Here is a 16,497-nt window from a genome sequence, read left to right as displayed (position 1 = left end):
ATGAACGAACAAAATAATTTTCTTAGAAAAGAACTGGACAACGTCCAAAAACTTTCCAAAGATGTTAATAATCGCTTACTCGAGGCGAACCAAGAATTAAAAGATTCACATAGAAAACACACTCTTATTTGAAAATTGAAAAAAAAGAAAAAAAACATCAGGAAGAATTAGGTGATATAATAAAACTTCATGATGAAGAAAAATATAAACTGATACAGCATTTGTTACGACCGTTCGCGGAGAGACGTGATCGCGAGATAGCACGTCAACGAGAGTTGTAAATTCTCGCTACGATCATGTTAATCGACGCCGCGAAATAGTCGTTCCCCTGTTTCGTTTAGGATAACAGAGGTGGTTCAATGAATATATCACTGTGTTAACACTAATAAATTAACGTTTATTTCAACAACTTATTAATTAGAAAGATATAAATGGAACAACAAAAGAAATGTAACTACGTAATGCGCGATATAAGATATGTATTGACTGTTTGGCTTCTCGAAACGTTCTGCCCGCCCTTCGATTTGTTGGTTTTTTCTGGAAGGTGACCCCCACTACGTTCGGATCACGCCACATTTGTTTACGCCAGATAAAATAACGGCCACGAATCGACGCCTCTGGAGGTCGCTCCGCTTAATGAGCCATGCGCTTGCCACTACAATGTTTATTTGTCGGGCAGCCGCGACGATCCGTCCGCGACATTATAGTGCCGCGACCGACGGTTAAGAATATGATCTATGGCAAGCCGCATGGCGTAACATTCTCCCCCCGTTGAGAGGGTACCGATCAAATTAGTGAGATGTGGTTGAAGTTCCTATCTTAGTTCGTCTCGGTGGCTAGTTGTTCGGGTTTCTCGAGATCGAGTTGAATTGACAGTGGGACAAGCCTTTTGACGGCCCGATCCAAAACGCTCTTTGCCGTCTGAACTGTAGCTGTCCGGATGACACCATCGGCGCCTGGATGAACCTTGATAACTCGGCCCAGAGGCCAATGCATGGAGGGAACGTTGTCCTCTCTGAGGATGACGATTGTGCCTTTTTGGATGCCGTGTCCACCCTTGCTCCACTTATTGCGTTTGGTTAACTCGTTCAAATACTTCTTATGCCAGCGGTTCCAAAAATGCTGTTTAAGCTGTTGGATATGCTGCCATCTGGAGAGTCGGTTTGATGGAATGTCTCTGAAATCTCGATCACGTAAGCACATTAGTGAATCGCCAATGAGAAAATGTCCGGGAGTGAGGACTAGGAGATCATTTGGATCGGTGGAGATAGGAGTTAGCGGGCGGGAATTGAGGACTGCTTCTATTTCTATGATAAGAGTATTCAATTGTTCAGAGGTGAGTAACTCGGTGCCGGCTACACGCCTGAGGTGGCGTTTGAATGACTTCACCGCTGCTTCCCATAGCCCACCGAAATGCGGTGAATGAGGGGGAATGAAGCGCCATTCGATTTGTTTGTCGGCTAAAAATGCGGTTACTTTTTCCTTGTGATCGTCCGATTGTAATAAATCGTGAAGCTCTCTTAATTCGTTGCTTGCTCCTCTGAAGTTGGTGCCGTTATCAGAATGGATGGTGGAGCAATACCCTCGTCGAGCGATAAATCTGCGAAGAGCGGCGATGAAGGCTTCGCTAGTGAGATCGTCAACGAGCTCGATGTGTACCGCTTTAATTGCTAGGCATACGAAAATGGCTACGTATACCTTTATCTGACGACGGTTACGATCTCGTTTTTCCTTGATGTGGAACGGCCCGCAGTAATCGACGCCGACGTTTGTGAATGGGCGAGATTCTGTTACTCGCGCCTCCGGCAGATTACCCATCACGTATTCTACCGGCGGTGGTTGAGCGCGGCAGCAGCGGACGCAGCCTTTGATCGCCCGCCATACTTGACTTCGACCGTCGACGGGCCAGTATCTTTGTCTTACTGCGTATAACGTAGCCTGCGTTCCGGAATGCATGTGGATCTTGTGCTCGTGTTCTATGATGCGTGTTGTAACGGATGACTTGGGTAATACTATGGGATGTTTCTGGGCGAAGGTCATCGACGAATGACTGAGTCGACCCCCGACTCGCAATATTCCTTCCTTGTCTATGAACGGATTGAGTCGCGTGAGCTTATCCTTTATCGCCGCGTTCCGATCTTTTTGGAGTGTACGAATTTCCTCGGAGAAATGGATGTTTTGCAACAATTTTATCAGTTTATTGTGCGTTATGCGTAATTCGGTAACGGTTAGGGGTGCCGCTCGGTTCCTTTTCTGTCTCCAACGGAGGCAACGAGCTATGATTCGTATCAACTTGGGCCAGGATGAATACCTTTGCAACAAACTGTAATCGGCGGGGTTTGCGGACAGACAAATCGCCCCTTCCTGCTCCGGTACTTCAATTTGCGGTGTTAGCGCCCATGTCGGCCAATAGCCTTCCGACTGGTAGAGCCATGCAGGACCGTGCTGCCAGATGGTTGGGCGCAGAAACTCTTCGGGTGTTTGGCCGCGTGATATTAAGTCCGCGGGATTGTCGTCGGTAGGAACGTGGCGCCAATCGCGGATGCTGGTTTTTGTTTGAATTTCGGAGACTCTGTTAGCGACGAATGTTTTAAGGGTGTGAGGTGATGTATTGAGCCAATGGAGGACGATAGTGGAATCGGTCCAATAGATAGTTCGAGTAATTTTGTGTGATAGGGCTTGTTGTACTGTTGACATCAGGGACGTAAGAAGGAGTGCTCCGCTCAGCTCGAGCCGAGGAATGGTCTGGCACTTGAGTGGGGCGACTTTCGATTTTGCGGTTAAAAGTTGGGTCCAAACACGGCCGTTGATGGTAAGGGTTCGGAGATAAACACAGGCTCCGTAAGCCTTTTCGCTGGCATCGCAGAAACCATGCAGTTCAATTTCCATAGCGGACTCGATTATTGCTTTGCGTGGGAACCTGACGTTGTTTAATAAGGGCAATTGGGCATAGTACCTTTCCCACTCTGTATGTAACTCGATCGGAAGTGATTCATCCCAATCGATTTTCGACGATCATATTCGTTGAAGTAGCATCTTGGCCCGAACAATCACCGGTGCGAGCAGACCGAGCGGATCGTAAATTTTTGCAATCTCCGAGCTGATGATTCGTTTCGTGACTCGGGAGGGCGTGGATTTGACTTCGACCGAGTAAAGAATAGAGTCGTCGGATGAATTCCAAAACACCCCCAGCGTCTTCAAGGTTTGCGAGTCGCCCAAAAAATGTTGGTGATTTGTTTCTTCTAAGGAAAGTCCGTGTAATAAGTCATTATCGTTTGACGCCCATTTTCGTATGTTTAAGCCGGCCAGTTGAAATAAACGTTAATTTATTAGTGTTAACACAGTGCTATATTCATTGAACCACCTCTGTTATCCTAAACGAAACAGGGGAACGACTATTTCGCGGCGTCGATTAACATGATCGTAGCGAGAATTTACAACTCTCGTTGACGTGCTATCTCGCGATCACGTCTCTCCGCGAACGGTCGTAACATTTGGTCCTTCGAGCCGGATTACGTGCCAGTGAAGAGTGCACTTACCAGTGACCACACAGTGCCACGTGACTTTATCAAAACCAGCAGCGGGAGCGGGAGCAACCACTACAGCGAAACCAGTGACGTCAGGCGCGTCACCTTCGAAGAAGCACATCCCATTGGCAAGGGAACGCAACCACGCAGCCTTCCGCCGCAGCTGGACAGTCATCAACGCAACGAATTTCACAACTTAACAATACAACCGAACGAGTGGCCGTCGGGAAGGAACAAGGCGTTCCTCACCAAACATACACGCGACCTCACGCCGCACGACAATAAGGTAAGCTCGTTCCTTATTTCGACCATCTCCTATCCTCGGCAACGATGACGAGCGAAGATCAACTCATCTCCCTGCGTCGGAGACGAGGCTATTGTAGCGGCCGATTCACATACTTATCGACCCGACTGGACGAGTACGAGCAATCCGGGAGTCAGCAAAACTCCTTATTAACGAACTACGAGAAACAACTGACCGAAGTTGCGAGTCAATTCGAAGCGATCCAACTCGAATTAGAAGTATTGGACGAGAAGGAACAAGCGCGCGGCTTCGAAATAAGGGATCAGTACGTCGCGGTAGATACAAGGCTACAAAATCTTCTGAGGAACGCGCAAACAGCTTCGCCGTCGACATCCATAAACCCTCCAACCTGTGCATCATCCGCAAGTTTAAATCCGATATCCATTAAATTACCAGATCTTCGGCTCCCTACTTTTGACGGAAGCTTAGAAAAATGGAACAGCATTGGTGTTCTGTAGAATGTCAAACTGCCATAAAGGGTTACATTGATGGAAAAGTGCAGTAAATATTTAAATAACAATCCATGACTTCCTAAGTAATTGTAACAATCTTGATGTTTTACTATGGAACAACTAGATGAAGTGCACAGTGACATTAATAAAGTAGAATCATCGATAAAAGTAGATGTATCTTCTTCATTAATATCAGAATCAACGACTGATATTATAAAGAATGTGCATGATATTCCAGAAAATCAAAAAAAAAAATAAGTCACAGGAATGTACAGATAATACAATTCAAGATGGTTTAGTAGTAAATAAATGTGATGTAACAGATTTAAATAAAAACAAAAAAAAATTTTTAAAGTAAGGAAAGTAGTGAGACAGAGAGCATAAAGAACGCTGCGATTAATGAAGTAGAACAAGAAATAATAAATAAGGACCCACAAATTGATGATCAATATAAAAAAAAAAAAAAAAGATGAGAAATTTCAAGAAGAGCTAGCAGAGAATACAACTGAGATTGGAGATCATTCAAGATATGCAGGTGACACATCTTTAGATAAAGAAAGTACGAACGATGTTAAAATATTTAATACAAATGAGGGTGAACAAAACATTGAGAAACAAAACGTTTGTACAGTGTTAAATATAGATACAGTTAGTGTTACTAATGCTCAGTGTCAAGCATTAATTAAAACACTTGGTGAAACTTTTGATGATAAAGCCCAAACATTGCATGTCACGGATACAGACACAGATTTGTCTAAACTAATTGATAGTAGTTCAGAAGTAATGGTACTGACTGTAGAAACTACTATATATTAATGATATGAATGAAAGTACAGAAGAAAATATTGTTTTAACTGTACATGAAAAGGATGCTGTTGTAAATTCCAATGAAGAAAAAAAAATGTTTCTGCAGAACAAAAAGGAATGAAGAACGCTGAAATTGTAAATGAAGAATTTAATTCGATAGGTTAAGCACGAGAAAGTGATGGAACAATTATAGAAGTAATTTCAACAGAAATTGTGGCCCAAGAAGTTTCTGAAAATTGTAGCCAGAAATACAATTATGACATATTAAATCATACAAAGACAAGAAACGATTCTATAACTCCTATTACCTCAGGAGTAATTAGTGATCTAGAAACTGCAGATGACATTGATATTAAAGAAAAGAATAACAAGAAACAACAAATGGAAATGGCAAGATTGATCTTTTGATAGTTCACATAAAATTAATTTAGAAAAGAAAATTATTCATAATAAAATTGTCGTACTTATACATGTTGCTAATACAGAAGGAAGGAATAAATCTATAAGTGAAGCAGATAAAGTGCGCATAACTAACAAAAGAAGTGTCATTCAGGATATCTTTGATGATTGGGACATTGAAAATGCAGAAGATGACAGTCAGTCGGTATCCAAAGCTCCAGATACTGTGGAAATTGAATTGAAAAGTTTACTAAATGACACAAAAACACGAACTATAGAGGAAAGCACAGTTGTACTGGTTGAAGAAGAAATTACATGCATGGAAAAAGAACCAGTTGTAGATGCTGAAAAGGCTTTAGAAGTTGCTAAACAGAACAAAGAAATGCAAGTATCAAAGGAACAACTGGATAACAATCAAACTATAAAGAAACAACAAGATAGTATAAAACCATTACTCAAAGACCACTAACTCATTCTATATCACAGGCTGTTAGAAAGTCTACAAAAGATTCAACACGTGATACTGCGGCATTTCGTCAAACTTAGCAAATTATCCCTATTAATCGTAGTCGAAATTTAACCAGCCAACAACCTTCACAGGTTGAAATAGCAAAAGCATATACCACGACGAAGAAGAACAAGTACAAGTCGAACCAGTCAGAGTCCAATTCCATCGCTCCATACTGAGGAAACACTAAGATTTTGGAGGACCAAAATCAATCTAAAGAGGGGAGTATGTGACATCAATCACATCTCAACCTACATCAGTGATAATACATCGACGGTCGACTTTCGAACACTTTTGGACACATCACCACCTTATCATCATAGCATACACCAAGACTGTGACGCACCTTAGTCCACATCAGAGATAGGATATGGACCCCCGACCTTTGGACACTTTTGGATACATCACCACCTTATCATCATAGCATACACCAAGGCTGTGATGCACCAAAGTCCACATCAGAGATAGGATATGGACCCCCGACCTTCAGACACTTTTCTACATCATAACCTACACCTATCCCCTCAACATCCTAAAACCAAAACGTATATAAACCGAAACTTCACCCAGCTCGGGCAGTTCTTGTTCCTCTTCTAGTTGCTGTACTCATACAACCCCTATTCTCCGGTTCGATGTTATTTTGTAGGTGTTTATAATAAAGTTTTATAAAGGAAAATAAGTAGTTGGGTTACGACTCAGCCTTCTTACTACCACCCAAGTACCAACTTTACGTGACAGGAGCCGCCTCGGACCAAAGACTGATAATATAGGACTTGGGTTAAGTAGTAGAAAGGTAGTCGCGATACACTGTGTGGTTTTTAATAGTTCTTACACACGGTGTGTACGCGAACCTTTCCCACCAAACTAGATTAAGAGTGGGGCCGCTCCACTGGGATACGTCGCAAGAGAGGGTAGGAGATCCGACCGGCCTTGGATACAGTGTCCGGCCGTGGGAGGGAGGAATCCGTCTTCAATGTCTCTGCCATGTACATAGCTTTGTTTCCCCCTCCTTCCATTGTATCTAAGGCATGAGCCTGCTAGGTAAGCCTTACTGATGAGTCCACTAGCAGGCTCTGGACGAAACACACTTTTTTTCTTCTTTTTCTCCGTCTTCCTTCATATATCCGTGATAATTGTAGCCTGCTGGCTGTAGATGTCGCTTGCCGGGGTGTAGTACTGCTGTATTTCCTTCTTATTTAGATGTCGTGGAAGAAAAATCGGACTTTGGAAAAGTACGAGGCGCCGGGATTTGAACCCGGGATCCGAACGTTTGTACTCTATGGCGCTAACCACTGCGCTGCCGTCGTCCGACACTAGTTGGTTTCGAGTGGTGAGATTTGCGTTCTCGTGTGCCGCCACGAGAGGAAATCTCAGTGTGGGTGTGCTTTCTGAACGAAGAAAAAGGATTCGTTGTTCACACTTTTCGTTAGGAAAGTGAGGGTGCCCATTGATTATAGCCAACGTTAATGAATGAAGATAGGAGGAGGAAGCCTCCTACCAACGTGGCTCGTGGGTGACATTGTTTATTGGAAAAATAACTACCCGCTTTCTCCGTTATTTGTAAGAGTGCGCAATAAACCTAAGCATTGTTCTAAGGACCATCCATAAACCGAAAACACTTACAGGGTTAGAGATTCCTTCAAGCTATTAAGATTACGTCAAAGGATTCAGTTTATAGGATATAGTATGTAGTAGATCAGTATATAGTATAAAGTTTCAGACGGTGCACGGACCATCGTACGCGCCGTAACAGAGAGAGTTATAAGAATATACATAAAATGTAATTAAACATCTCAAAAGTAACTTAATTAGAAATGACTAGAATGTATGATGTATAATATAATGAATTCAAATTGTCTAAAAAATATTACAAATTTATAGAGATTTTACTATAAAATGTTTTTAACAGAAGCTGATACAGTTATATAGCATTTTCAAGCATTTACGAACATTAATGTACGAATTTGAAATTAGCAATATTGAAGCGCGGTACTCGGAAAGACGAATGTACATGGATAATTGTATGCACTAATCAACGATACGGTTATAATTGCATGCTTGATAGAAAAATATCATCGTAAAATTGATATGATTTCATGGAAACGCGTCTAACTTGGTATCTCGAAAGTATCTTAAGCAAACTAATTAGCGTGCCTGTTATGTCTTTTAAAATGTAAATTAACATGTAACAAAGAAACCTTCATCAATTTGATTCGCTTCAAACTGCGCAAATAAGTAGTATAAATAATATTTGTGATAGATTTGGCATCAATTCCATGTTTCCTTTAATATTTGCCTTTAGAAAGTTCAATTCGTTTCACGATTATACAAATTACTAAAAAAATGTCTATATTAGTAATTTATTTATTTTGCATTAATCGTGATATGTTAGTTGCATTATGTTATATGTAAACTACCACAGAGGAAAAATGATAATCTTTCAGTTATTAGTTTTCTGATTTTAATGTCATTTTATGAGTACTTTAACACGAGGTACTTGTAAATGAAAACAACCAATTAGGTCTAAAAACATAAGCCTGTTACCAAGACTCTTATTAAATTGAACAAGCTTTTCAAAAATCGAACGTGTATATTAACGCGAACTTATTATTTGACTGATTTGACTGACATCCGAAATTGGTGAGATCATATGAAATTTTGCTTTTCGCGGTTCGGTGTATAAGAACGCGTCACCGATTGCTCAACTTTCGATATAAAAAGCGGATCAAGTCTACCGGATTATCCTACAGACACGCATTAATTCGTAAGAGTTAGTCATCATCTGGATAATAATTATCTGAAGAAACTTTCAACGTGAAAATATAAAATTTTCATTGATTACATATTGCGTTCGCCATAATTGAAAAAATGATAAACCTTCGATCTCATCTTTCTAATACACATTTTCTTTACCTCGTGATAAATAAATTCTTGGAAATTTAGGAAAATTTTCAGTGATCACTTTAAGGAATTTGACAAATTTCCAACGAGACTATGTGACACCATTAGGTAAAAGTGATTCAAATGTAATAGCGATATTAAACGAGAAATCTATAAAGGTGTCATTAGAAATTCTAAGAATGTCTCTGCATCTTTATCTTAGGTATTACGTCAATAGTTTTCATTACCGTGATGTAATATTTATCATGCTTATTTTGTACGTAAAACGAATCGTTGGAATATTCCCGAAGCTAACGAAGCATTTCCCAAAAGTTAAACCGAAGAAATTAACGCGAATAGTTAAGTGAAATTTTTCCATTAACTTGCTCGCTCTTTTTAGAATTAAGGCTTACAAATTCTTAAACGTAAACGATAAAAATAAAAATTAATGTAGGAGAATAGAAAAATAATATGTTCCGATTTTTTCTCGTACAAAAATCGTCAGACTGATCCGCTTGTTATATTGTTACTTCTAAAAAAACACGAATCCTCCTTCGTGTTTTTTAATTGAATTATTATTAAAAATCAGATAATTATCGTTCACAGGAGTGATAGTGTCGATGTCCATTGAAGTGTGTCTTATGGTAGCAAGGCAACCACCAGAAATGTTGGTCCCTTCCGAATTCTTCGCCTTGCTTGATAGTCTGAGGAAGATTCTGGCCGACAGTTTCCGGCAGGAACAAAACCAGTGCAGCGCCAAAAAAGGACACCGTGCTGATAATGAGCATTGGAAATCCCTCCCAAATTGCAGCCTAATGAACAAATATTAATTTATATGAGCAAAGGTTAAATACCATGAAAATCTGGTCAAAGTATTTCTCATTTAAAAAGTTTCATTAGAAAGTTTCAACCAATATAGTTTCATATCTTAAGTTATTCCATCATTTTTTATTTTAAATTTCAATTTTTTGATTAAAGATCAGTTAAAGAAAAGCGTTGGTTGCAACTTCCAAAACGGGCTTTCTAGAAAGTGAGAAATATCTTGATCAGATTTTTATAATATTTAACTTCTTCAGGAAACAACTTGTTTTAAGGTAAGAAAAAAACTATTTTACATTTTCATGAGAAAATTTACATGAGAACTTTTTCATAATTTCAAATAGCGCTTATTGTATCTTTTGGGATAAATTAAAGAGAAGTTGAACGTGGATGTACTTAGCGGTGTTTCAAAAATGTTGTAACAACAATAGTAGTATAAATATTTATTTACCGAGTCAGTGATATATGGCGCCAAAGAGTGTGCAACTATTCCGAAAATATGAATGAAAGATACGCCCTGCGATCTGACTGGCGTGGGCAGAAGTTCTGCTGCATACTGAAGACCAACATTGGCTGCCATGTTCAGACAGAATCGCGACAATATTGACATTACTAATTTCGCGAGCACTGGGGAATAAATTACAAAATACAAAATTAATCCTGGGTACACAATACTTGATTGTAAGTTTAATTAAAAATATAGTCCGATCGAAGCTTAATCAAAATCAAATTAAAATTTCACACAAACTTTAAACTTCTATAAATCTCCAAATTCTAGAAAACCAACATATAGAAAATTATTGCTTCTAAAATGTGCACACCTCTTTCAATTTCGCCACTAAATTAATTCCTAATAATTCCTAAATTCTAGTTCCATCAAAATAATTATTTTCCAAGATTAATACCTTCGAAGTTGCCAAAATTCTTTTACATTCATCATCAACTTAATTTCAGATTTTTCTCAATAATACGTCATTATAATCGTTTTAATTTTACTTTAATAAACAGATCGATATATTTACTGGAATGCAGCATAAGTTCAGCGATACTGAGTACACAGGTCATTGCCATCGTGAGAAATCCGCAGAGTCTACGACCCCATCGGTCGAGCAACAGGGCGAGTAATAACCCAGCTGAAAGTTCTGTGACACAGGCGATCGAGAACGACACGAACACCGAGCTCTGGATAAGTTCTAATGAATACACGTGACCGTCGAACGAGATCAGGGTGAAACACCTACAAGATTGTATCGGTTATTTATGAAGGTTTTCTCGTAACATGAACTCGTATCTTATACTTGCCAGAATGCAACTAGAAGAATAGTGTTTCTCGCCAACCGTGGCATTTTGAACAGATCGAGCAGCGTCGCTGATTCTTGAATTTTGTCCGGTGCCTCCATGTTACTCTGCAAGAATTTATTTCGAGAATAATTAACGAAAGATATAATACGAGTCGTGCCTTTAGCCCTTACACAGTTCAAAATTCATAACACACTGAAAAGAAATTTTATTTTCATTTTATTCGTCATTAATAGATAGCACGAACAGTGGCACTTTGCATTCTGTTTTATGGAATTAGTCGGCATGGCTTTTGATATCGAGATTTATTAATATAATGGGTGGTTGGTTGATTAAATACTTTTCTGATCCGAAATACAGTCGGGAACAAAACTAAGTGGATTAGTGGAGAAAATGTAAAAATTCATTTCAATCATTTGCTGAACTATCTGCATATTATTAGAAGGAAATATAATAAATAAAACTCAAGTATATGAGGCTGATACTAATTTGATTATACTTTCTTCACATCTATTTCCATTAACTATAGCAGCTTATTTTTATCCCCGATTGTACTTGTAAATTGTAAATATTTTATAATTTCTATATAAATTCCCAGATTTACTTCAAATTTTGTACGAGATCGATATAATACCACAATGGAATCGCGACAGTCAAGTTTCATTTCATATTTCATTTTTCATCGCGTTTCATTTTTAAAACCTGTCTATGCATGTTAAAATACATTCGCGAGTCTGTGTGCTTTCGACGTGAATCAAATATATCTGTCAGCACAGATTCAAGTACTGTACCGTATGATTTCGCGTAAGCTTTCTAGAATTCTATTTGATCGAACTTACGACGAATATATCGCAAATACGCGAGTCTGGATTTCTGCGATTGATCCTAGCTATTCTCCGTAGTTTCTCAACAACCTTGTCCATCATCCCGTTGGAAATGTACCAGCTTGAACAGAGCAAATACGAGTGATATGGATCGATAAGTAAATTTGCATAAATCTCAAAGCGCAAGTTGAGAATTCGAATAATCGAACGATTAGGAGTTTACTTACCGGGCGCTCTCGGGAAGAATCCACGGTGTGATAGCGACAGATAACAGCGGTATGGCAGTAACGTAAGTAAAATATCTCCAGTTCGCGATATAATAGGCTATCCATGGTAAAATTGTACTGGCCACTGCGAAGTATACGCCAAAGGCGATATTCACGACCAACATTCGTTTCGAAACAGCCATATATTCGAGCACTGCGGGATAATTGATCGTCGATGACTCTCGGAATAACTGATTATTATATCAAGATACTTAACGACGATTATTCTTTATGTTGCAGTAATAGAACATGGAAGATTTATCGAGTGAAACCGGTTATTATTAATATGGAGCAATTGATGACGAGCCGAATGAACGATACCATCAACATAATTGTAGGATAATTGTAAGATTATAAATATAATTCCGATTTTAAATTAATCCGTTTACTCTGCAAACGTGAATGTTCCGAGTTTGAGCTGGTCCGTATAACAAAAAGCGCTACATAATGCACGTGTTTTGCTTCTAAAAATCAATATATTCATCTCTGGTGGTGGCAAAAGCTCTTGAATCAAGAACTCTCGAACCGTATAGTTCAATCGAGTACAGCAACGTCAAAATTATCTTCGAGGAACAATTCATCAAAAATTTGTCACGCAACATCATTTTTCACGTAATAGAAACATTGACTTCATACTAACGTTATCTCTCGCGTGACTGAAACATTGGCTTATCGGTCGAACCTCTCGCACTTTCTACTTCGTAGAAGGCTTACCGATAATCAGAGGAATGTTGATACAGTTATCGAACGCCAGTCCAGTGAGAAATCTACAGACGGCGAATGACCAAAAACTATTTGCGCTGGCAGTGAAAATGGAGGCAAAAAGGGCGATACCATTGCAGAACATTAAAGCTGGGATACGACCCTTGTGATCGGCGATCCAACCGACTAGGAAACCACCGATGATGGATCCGCAGAAGAAGATGGCCTGCGCCGTTGATACGAGGTATTCTCGGTCGCATACCCAATCTAGCTAATCACCAAGGTTAAGAGTTAGTCAGCGAAAAACCAGATTCATATTTTTCAGAATATAATTTTAATCCTGCTGCGGTTTTCGAATTTTTATATCTCGATTCTGCTCGCAGTTCGATGAATGAAAGAGTTCTTTATGCTCTGAAAAAAACGTTCGCGTAAAATCGGAACGAGGAATTATCCGTACTAACAATTATCGTCTTATACTTTCTTTAAACTTAAGAAATTTACTATAACAAGGTCAGAGTAGATCGGAAATGACCCAAAGAACGCAGCAGAAGTGTAAGAATTTCGAAGCATGCGATTCAGACAACGATGTGAATACTTCACCTCAGTTCCTATACTAGGATATGGAATCTGCGTAAAATTATACTCTCATTGAGTACATTTTATCGTTTTGTTTGTTTTGAAGCCCGATGAGCTCAGGCTCTTATCGCTCTTCAACAGCTCTGTGAAGTTTACGTCCTTCCGTTGACATTGTTCGTAATAAGGATAAACGTTCGTCACTGGAATCGCTATCTTAATCCTAAACACCCCATACGATAGATGATTGATCATTTTAATTATTAAAATAAGAACCAAAGTCCAGACAGAGTAATCCAAAAATATCTTGTATCTTATCGTGAAATTTTTCTACAATATTTTCTAATAATTTTCGAAATGTTCGAAAATTCGAGAAATTCCAGAAATCGCGATATCTCGCATATTTTTCACAATATTTTAAAGTCACTTTCTACGAACAATCAAAAATATCGTTCAAAGTTTAAAGGAGCTTTCGTTGCTACGTATATCTCCTTTTCTTTCTTTCCTTCATTATACATACTTACCTCTCTTCTTCGGTGAAATTCGAGTTTACTAATTCGTCTATCCTGCACCAGTGTTCCGTGGGAATAATCGTAATGAAAAATTGCGAGAAATACAGAAACGCGTACGTCGCGCCATAAGGTAGTAACGACAATAACAACAGCCATTGATATCTCCCGTAGTCACCGACATACGGCAGAACATCATCGAAACTTTCCAATCTTGGTCTCAATCGAGTCGCTTCAGTGGGCAATATAGAGTTACTCTTCTCGTCCTTCATTTCGCTGAAACAGAATCCATCCTTGATTTCCAGGCGTAGCAGTATAAAAGTCGTATAACAAAGTTTTCAGTCTTCTAGTCTTTGAAATAAATGTCATTCGGCAGTTCCTTTGATGTTTCACATTCTGTGATTCCAATTACAATGCTCCTTTCCTCTCCCACAAACAGGAAATTATTTTCTGACAGAACGCAGGAACAATCTTACCCGTCATTCACGTTTTCCCCTTCCATAGTTCGAGCAGCAAAGTCTCAATTATGATTTTAGATTTTGAAAGGCAACGGAGATGAAAAAGGAGACCCGATATGCTGATCGAAAGACGTTCGGAAATGAACTGAAAGAACGAGCGAAGTCCGGCAATTGTTCGCTTTGTTTTCGATTCGGTTAAACGTTAAATTAAGTGTAAGTGTTTGCTCGAGTGCCGGCCAATTACTGTGCCGGGAGTCAAGTGAATCGTGACACGCGACTCGTTCAAATTGAATTGCATACGAACCACGCTCGCGAGATCATCTTTAAAAAGGGCTGATTCGGTATACGCGGCGATGTCAACGTGATATCTACATGTCTGAGGAAAGTTTCGACGAAAGAAATAGCCTCGAGTGCTGGTTAATGGTGTTCGAGTTATCGTTTGGATATCGATATTATAGATTTGCAAATGAGATAGAAGAACCGAAGGAAAGTTTGTTGACTCTGTCATATTTAATTAAATGCAGGAGAAAAATTGAATGGAATAATTTTCTGATTAATATTGTTTGTTTATTACTCGTAATCCTCTTACCCGGCGACTTAAGGGTGACTTCCGGTTACAGTGCTTAACTAAACTAAGTTTTCGATCAATATATTGAACTCTATTGGAAAATAACCGAGAAAATTTTAAGCCATCGAAGGCTAAGGATAAATGAAATAATTGAAGGTTTTTCAAACCTGTTTTAACACTAATATCAGGGATATAAGAAGATGGTACTTCTGATGTATCAACGCAATTATTTGATTATTTACCATTCGTTAAAACAGACGGTCTTAGGGACTGAGGTGGTTAATTAGATATTGAAAAATTAAAAGAACGATTTCCAAGTTAAAAGTAAAATAATATATCGATCTTTCGCAAAATTTTTATATCAAATTGTTCATTTTCGTATCAGATAGAGCAAAAGGTTAAACTGATATGTTTACTTGAAAATGGATTCAGGGAAATTAATCATTTGCCAATTAAATTTAAGCGAATACGTGAAACAATATTATCATATAGAATAAACACGAAAACGAAACAGCTGACAGAAAAACCATCGATTTCGAGACATCGATTAGAATGACTAATGTCATTGTCAGGAGCGAGAAAGTGGTCGAGTGCTCGAAATAACTGACCTGTTTGGAAAATACGACAACGAGAAACGTTCGTGTCTACGAGCCATCGTGTCTACATAATAAATACTTGCGTGTGTACGTCTACACAAATGGTGGCATTTTTAAAATCAAAACTATATGCAGAATATTCTTCTAGCGAAAGACAGACAGTCTCTACTCACTATGTACATACGAAGAAAAAGATACACACTACATTCCAAACACATGTCCAAACACAGGAATGACCTCGTAACTTACATAACACCACAACTGAAGAAATTACACCATATAACATTGAATGTGACGGATGTAATATGGCACATCAATTATCGAACAAAAAGTTTCATAAAATTCAAATTAAAAGAAATATGGGATCGCGAAACACACAACGGGTGTGCATAAGTTATGTACGTAACTTCCAACTTACACACATGCAATAGGTTTAACCGTTACTGGCGTTGATAATAACAGAAGCACAGTCATGGATCCGTTACCATGTCTAGCGTTGTTTCAACGAGTTTCATTCCCACTTGATTTAGTGTCGCTCCTAACCGCTGGTTCACGCAACAGAGAAGGATAAAATGAACCACGACAGATATACAATTACATACTTACGTACTATATGGTTCAAAGTCTATAAATAATATTGTAGACGGTATAATTAGAGGCCTTCTGTACTATTTCCGCATGCAGTAACGTCCTAAACGTATACACGGAAAACTTTAAATCGTAGCACAATTGAAGCCAGAAGAAATTTTAAAGTGAGCTAAAAAATGAAAAACAAGCCGAAGATTCAAGAATAACAGAATTACACTGGAAACTCTATTTGGGTGGGGGGGGGGTGCGTTTGAAAATCGATCGCGTATTACGCGGTAGGTAGTAGTTGACTGATATGATTGGAGTAATAAATGTCATTACGGATTATTTGATATCACTTTTGAATAAAACTTTTTGAATAAAATTCAATGTCAAGATTTATTCATTATCGATACTTATCTTGTTTACAGTAGATTGT

The 16,497-nt window shown here is 38.8% G+C and overlaps 1 protein-coding gene, 1 long non-coding RNA gene and 1 pseudogene across 3 annotated transcripts; 1 reads left to right on the top strand and 2 right to left on the bottom strand.

Annotated features, from left to right (window-relative positions):
* Positions 1-1,520: 1,520 nt before the first annotated feature.
* LOC143304960 (uncharacterized) lies at positions 1,521-2,889 on the bottom strand. Its single transcript, XM_076627503.1, has 3 exons — positions 2,325-2,889; positions 1,795-2,087; positions 1,521-1,670 (listed from the first exon to the last, which is right to left on the bottom strand). Exons 1-3 carry the CDS (start codon positions 2,887-2,889, stop codon positions 1,521-1,523), a joined length of 1,008 nt encoding a protein of 335 aa, XP_076483618.1.
* A 5,065-nt stretch (positions 2,890-7,954) lies between these two features.
* LOC143304956 (carcinine transporter-like) lies at positions 7,955-16,111 on the bottom strand (annotated as a pseudogene).
* On the top strand, positions 10,301-12,942 carry LOC143304957 (uncharacterized). 2 transcript variants are annotated; one of them, XR_013061622.1, is made up of 3 exons: positions 10,301-10,377; positions 10,705-12,108; positions 12,326-12,465. It is a non-coding gene; the product is annotated as an uncharacterized LOC143304957 (long non-coding RNA). The 2 variants fall into 2 exon arrangements; XR_013061623.1 differs by lacking the exon at positions 10,301-10,377 and adding an exon at positions 12,826-12,942 and having other exon boundaries at positions 11,972-12,108; positions 12,326-12,430.
* Positions 16,112-16,497: the final 386 nt, after the last annotated feature.

This window comes from Bombus vancouverensis, unplaced genomic scaffold, assembly GCF_051014615.1.
Source record: "Bombus vancouverensis nearcticus unplaced genomic scaffold, iyBomVanc1_principal scaffold0067, whole genome shotgun sequence".
Lineage (NCBI taxonomy): Eukaryota > Metazoa > Arthropoda > Insecta > Hymenoptera > Apidae > Bombus > Bombus vancouverensis.
Note: the sequence above shows the minus strand (reverse complement) of the source record. Positions and strands in the feature narration are given on the sequence as shown.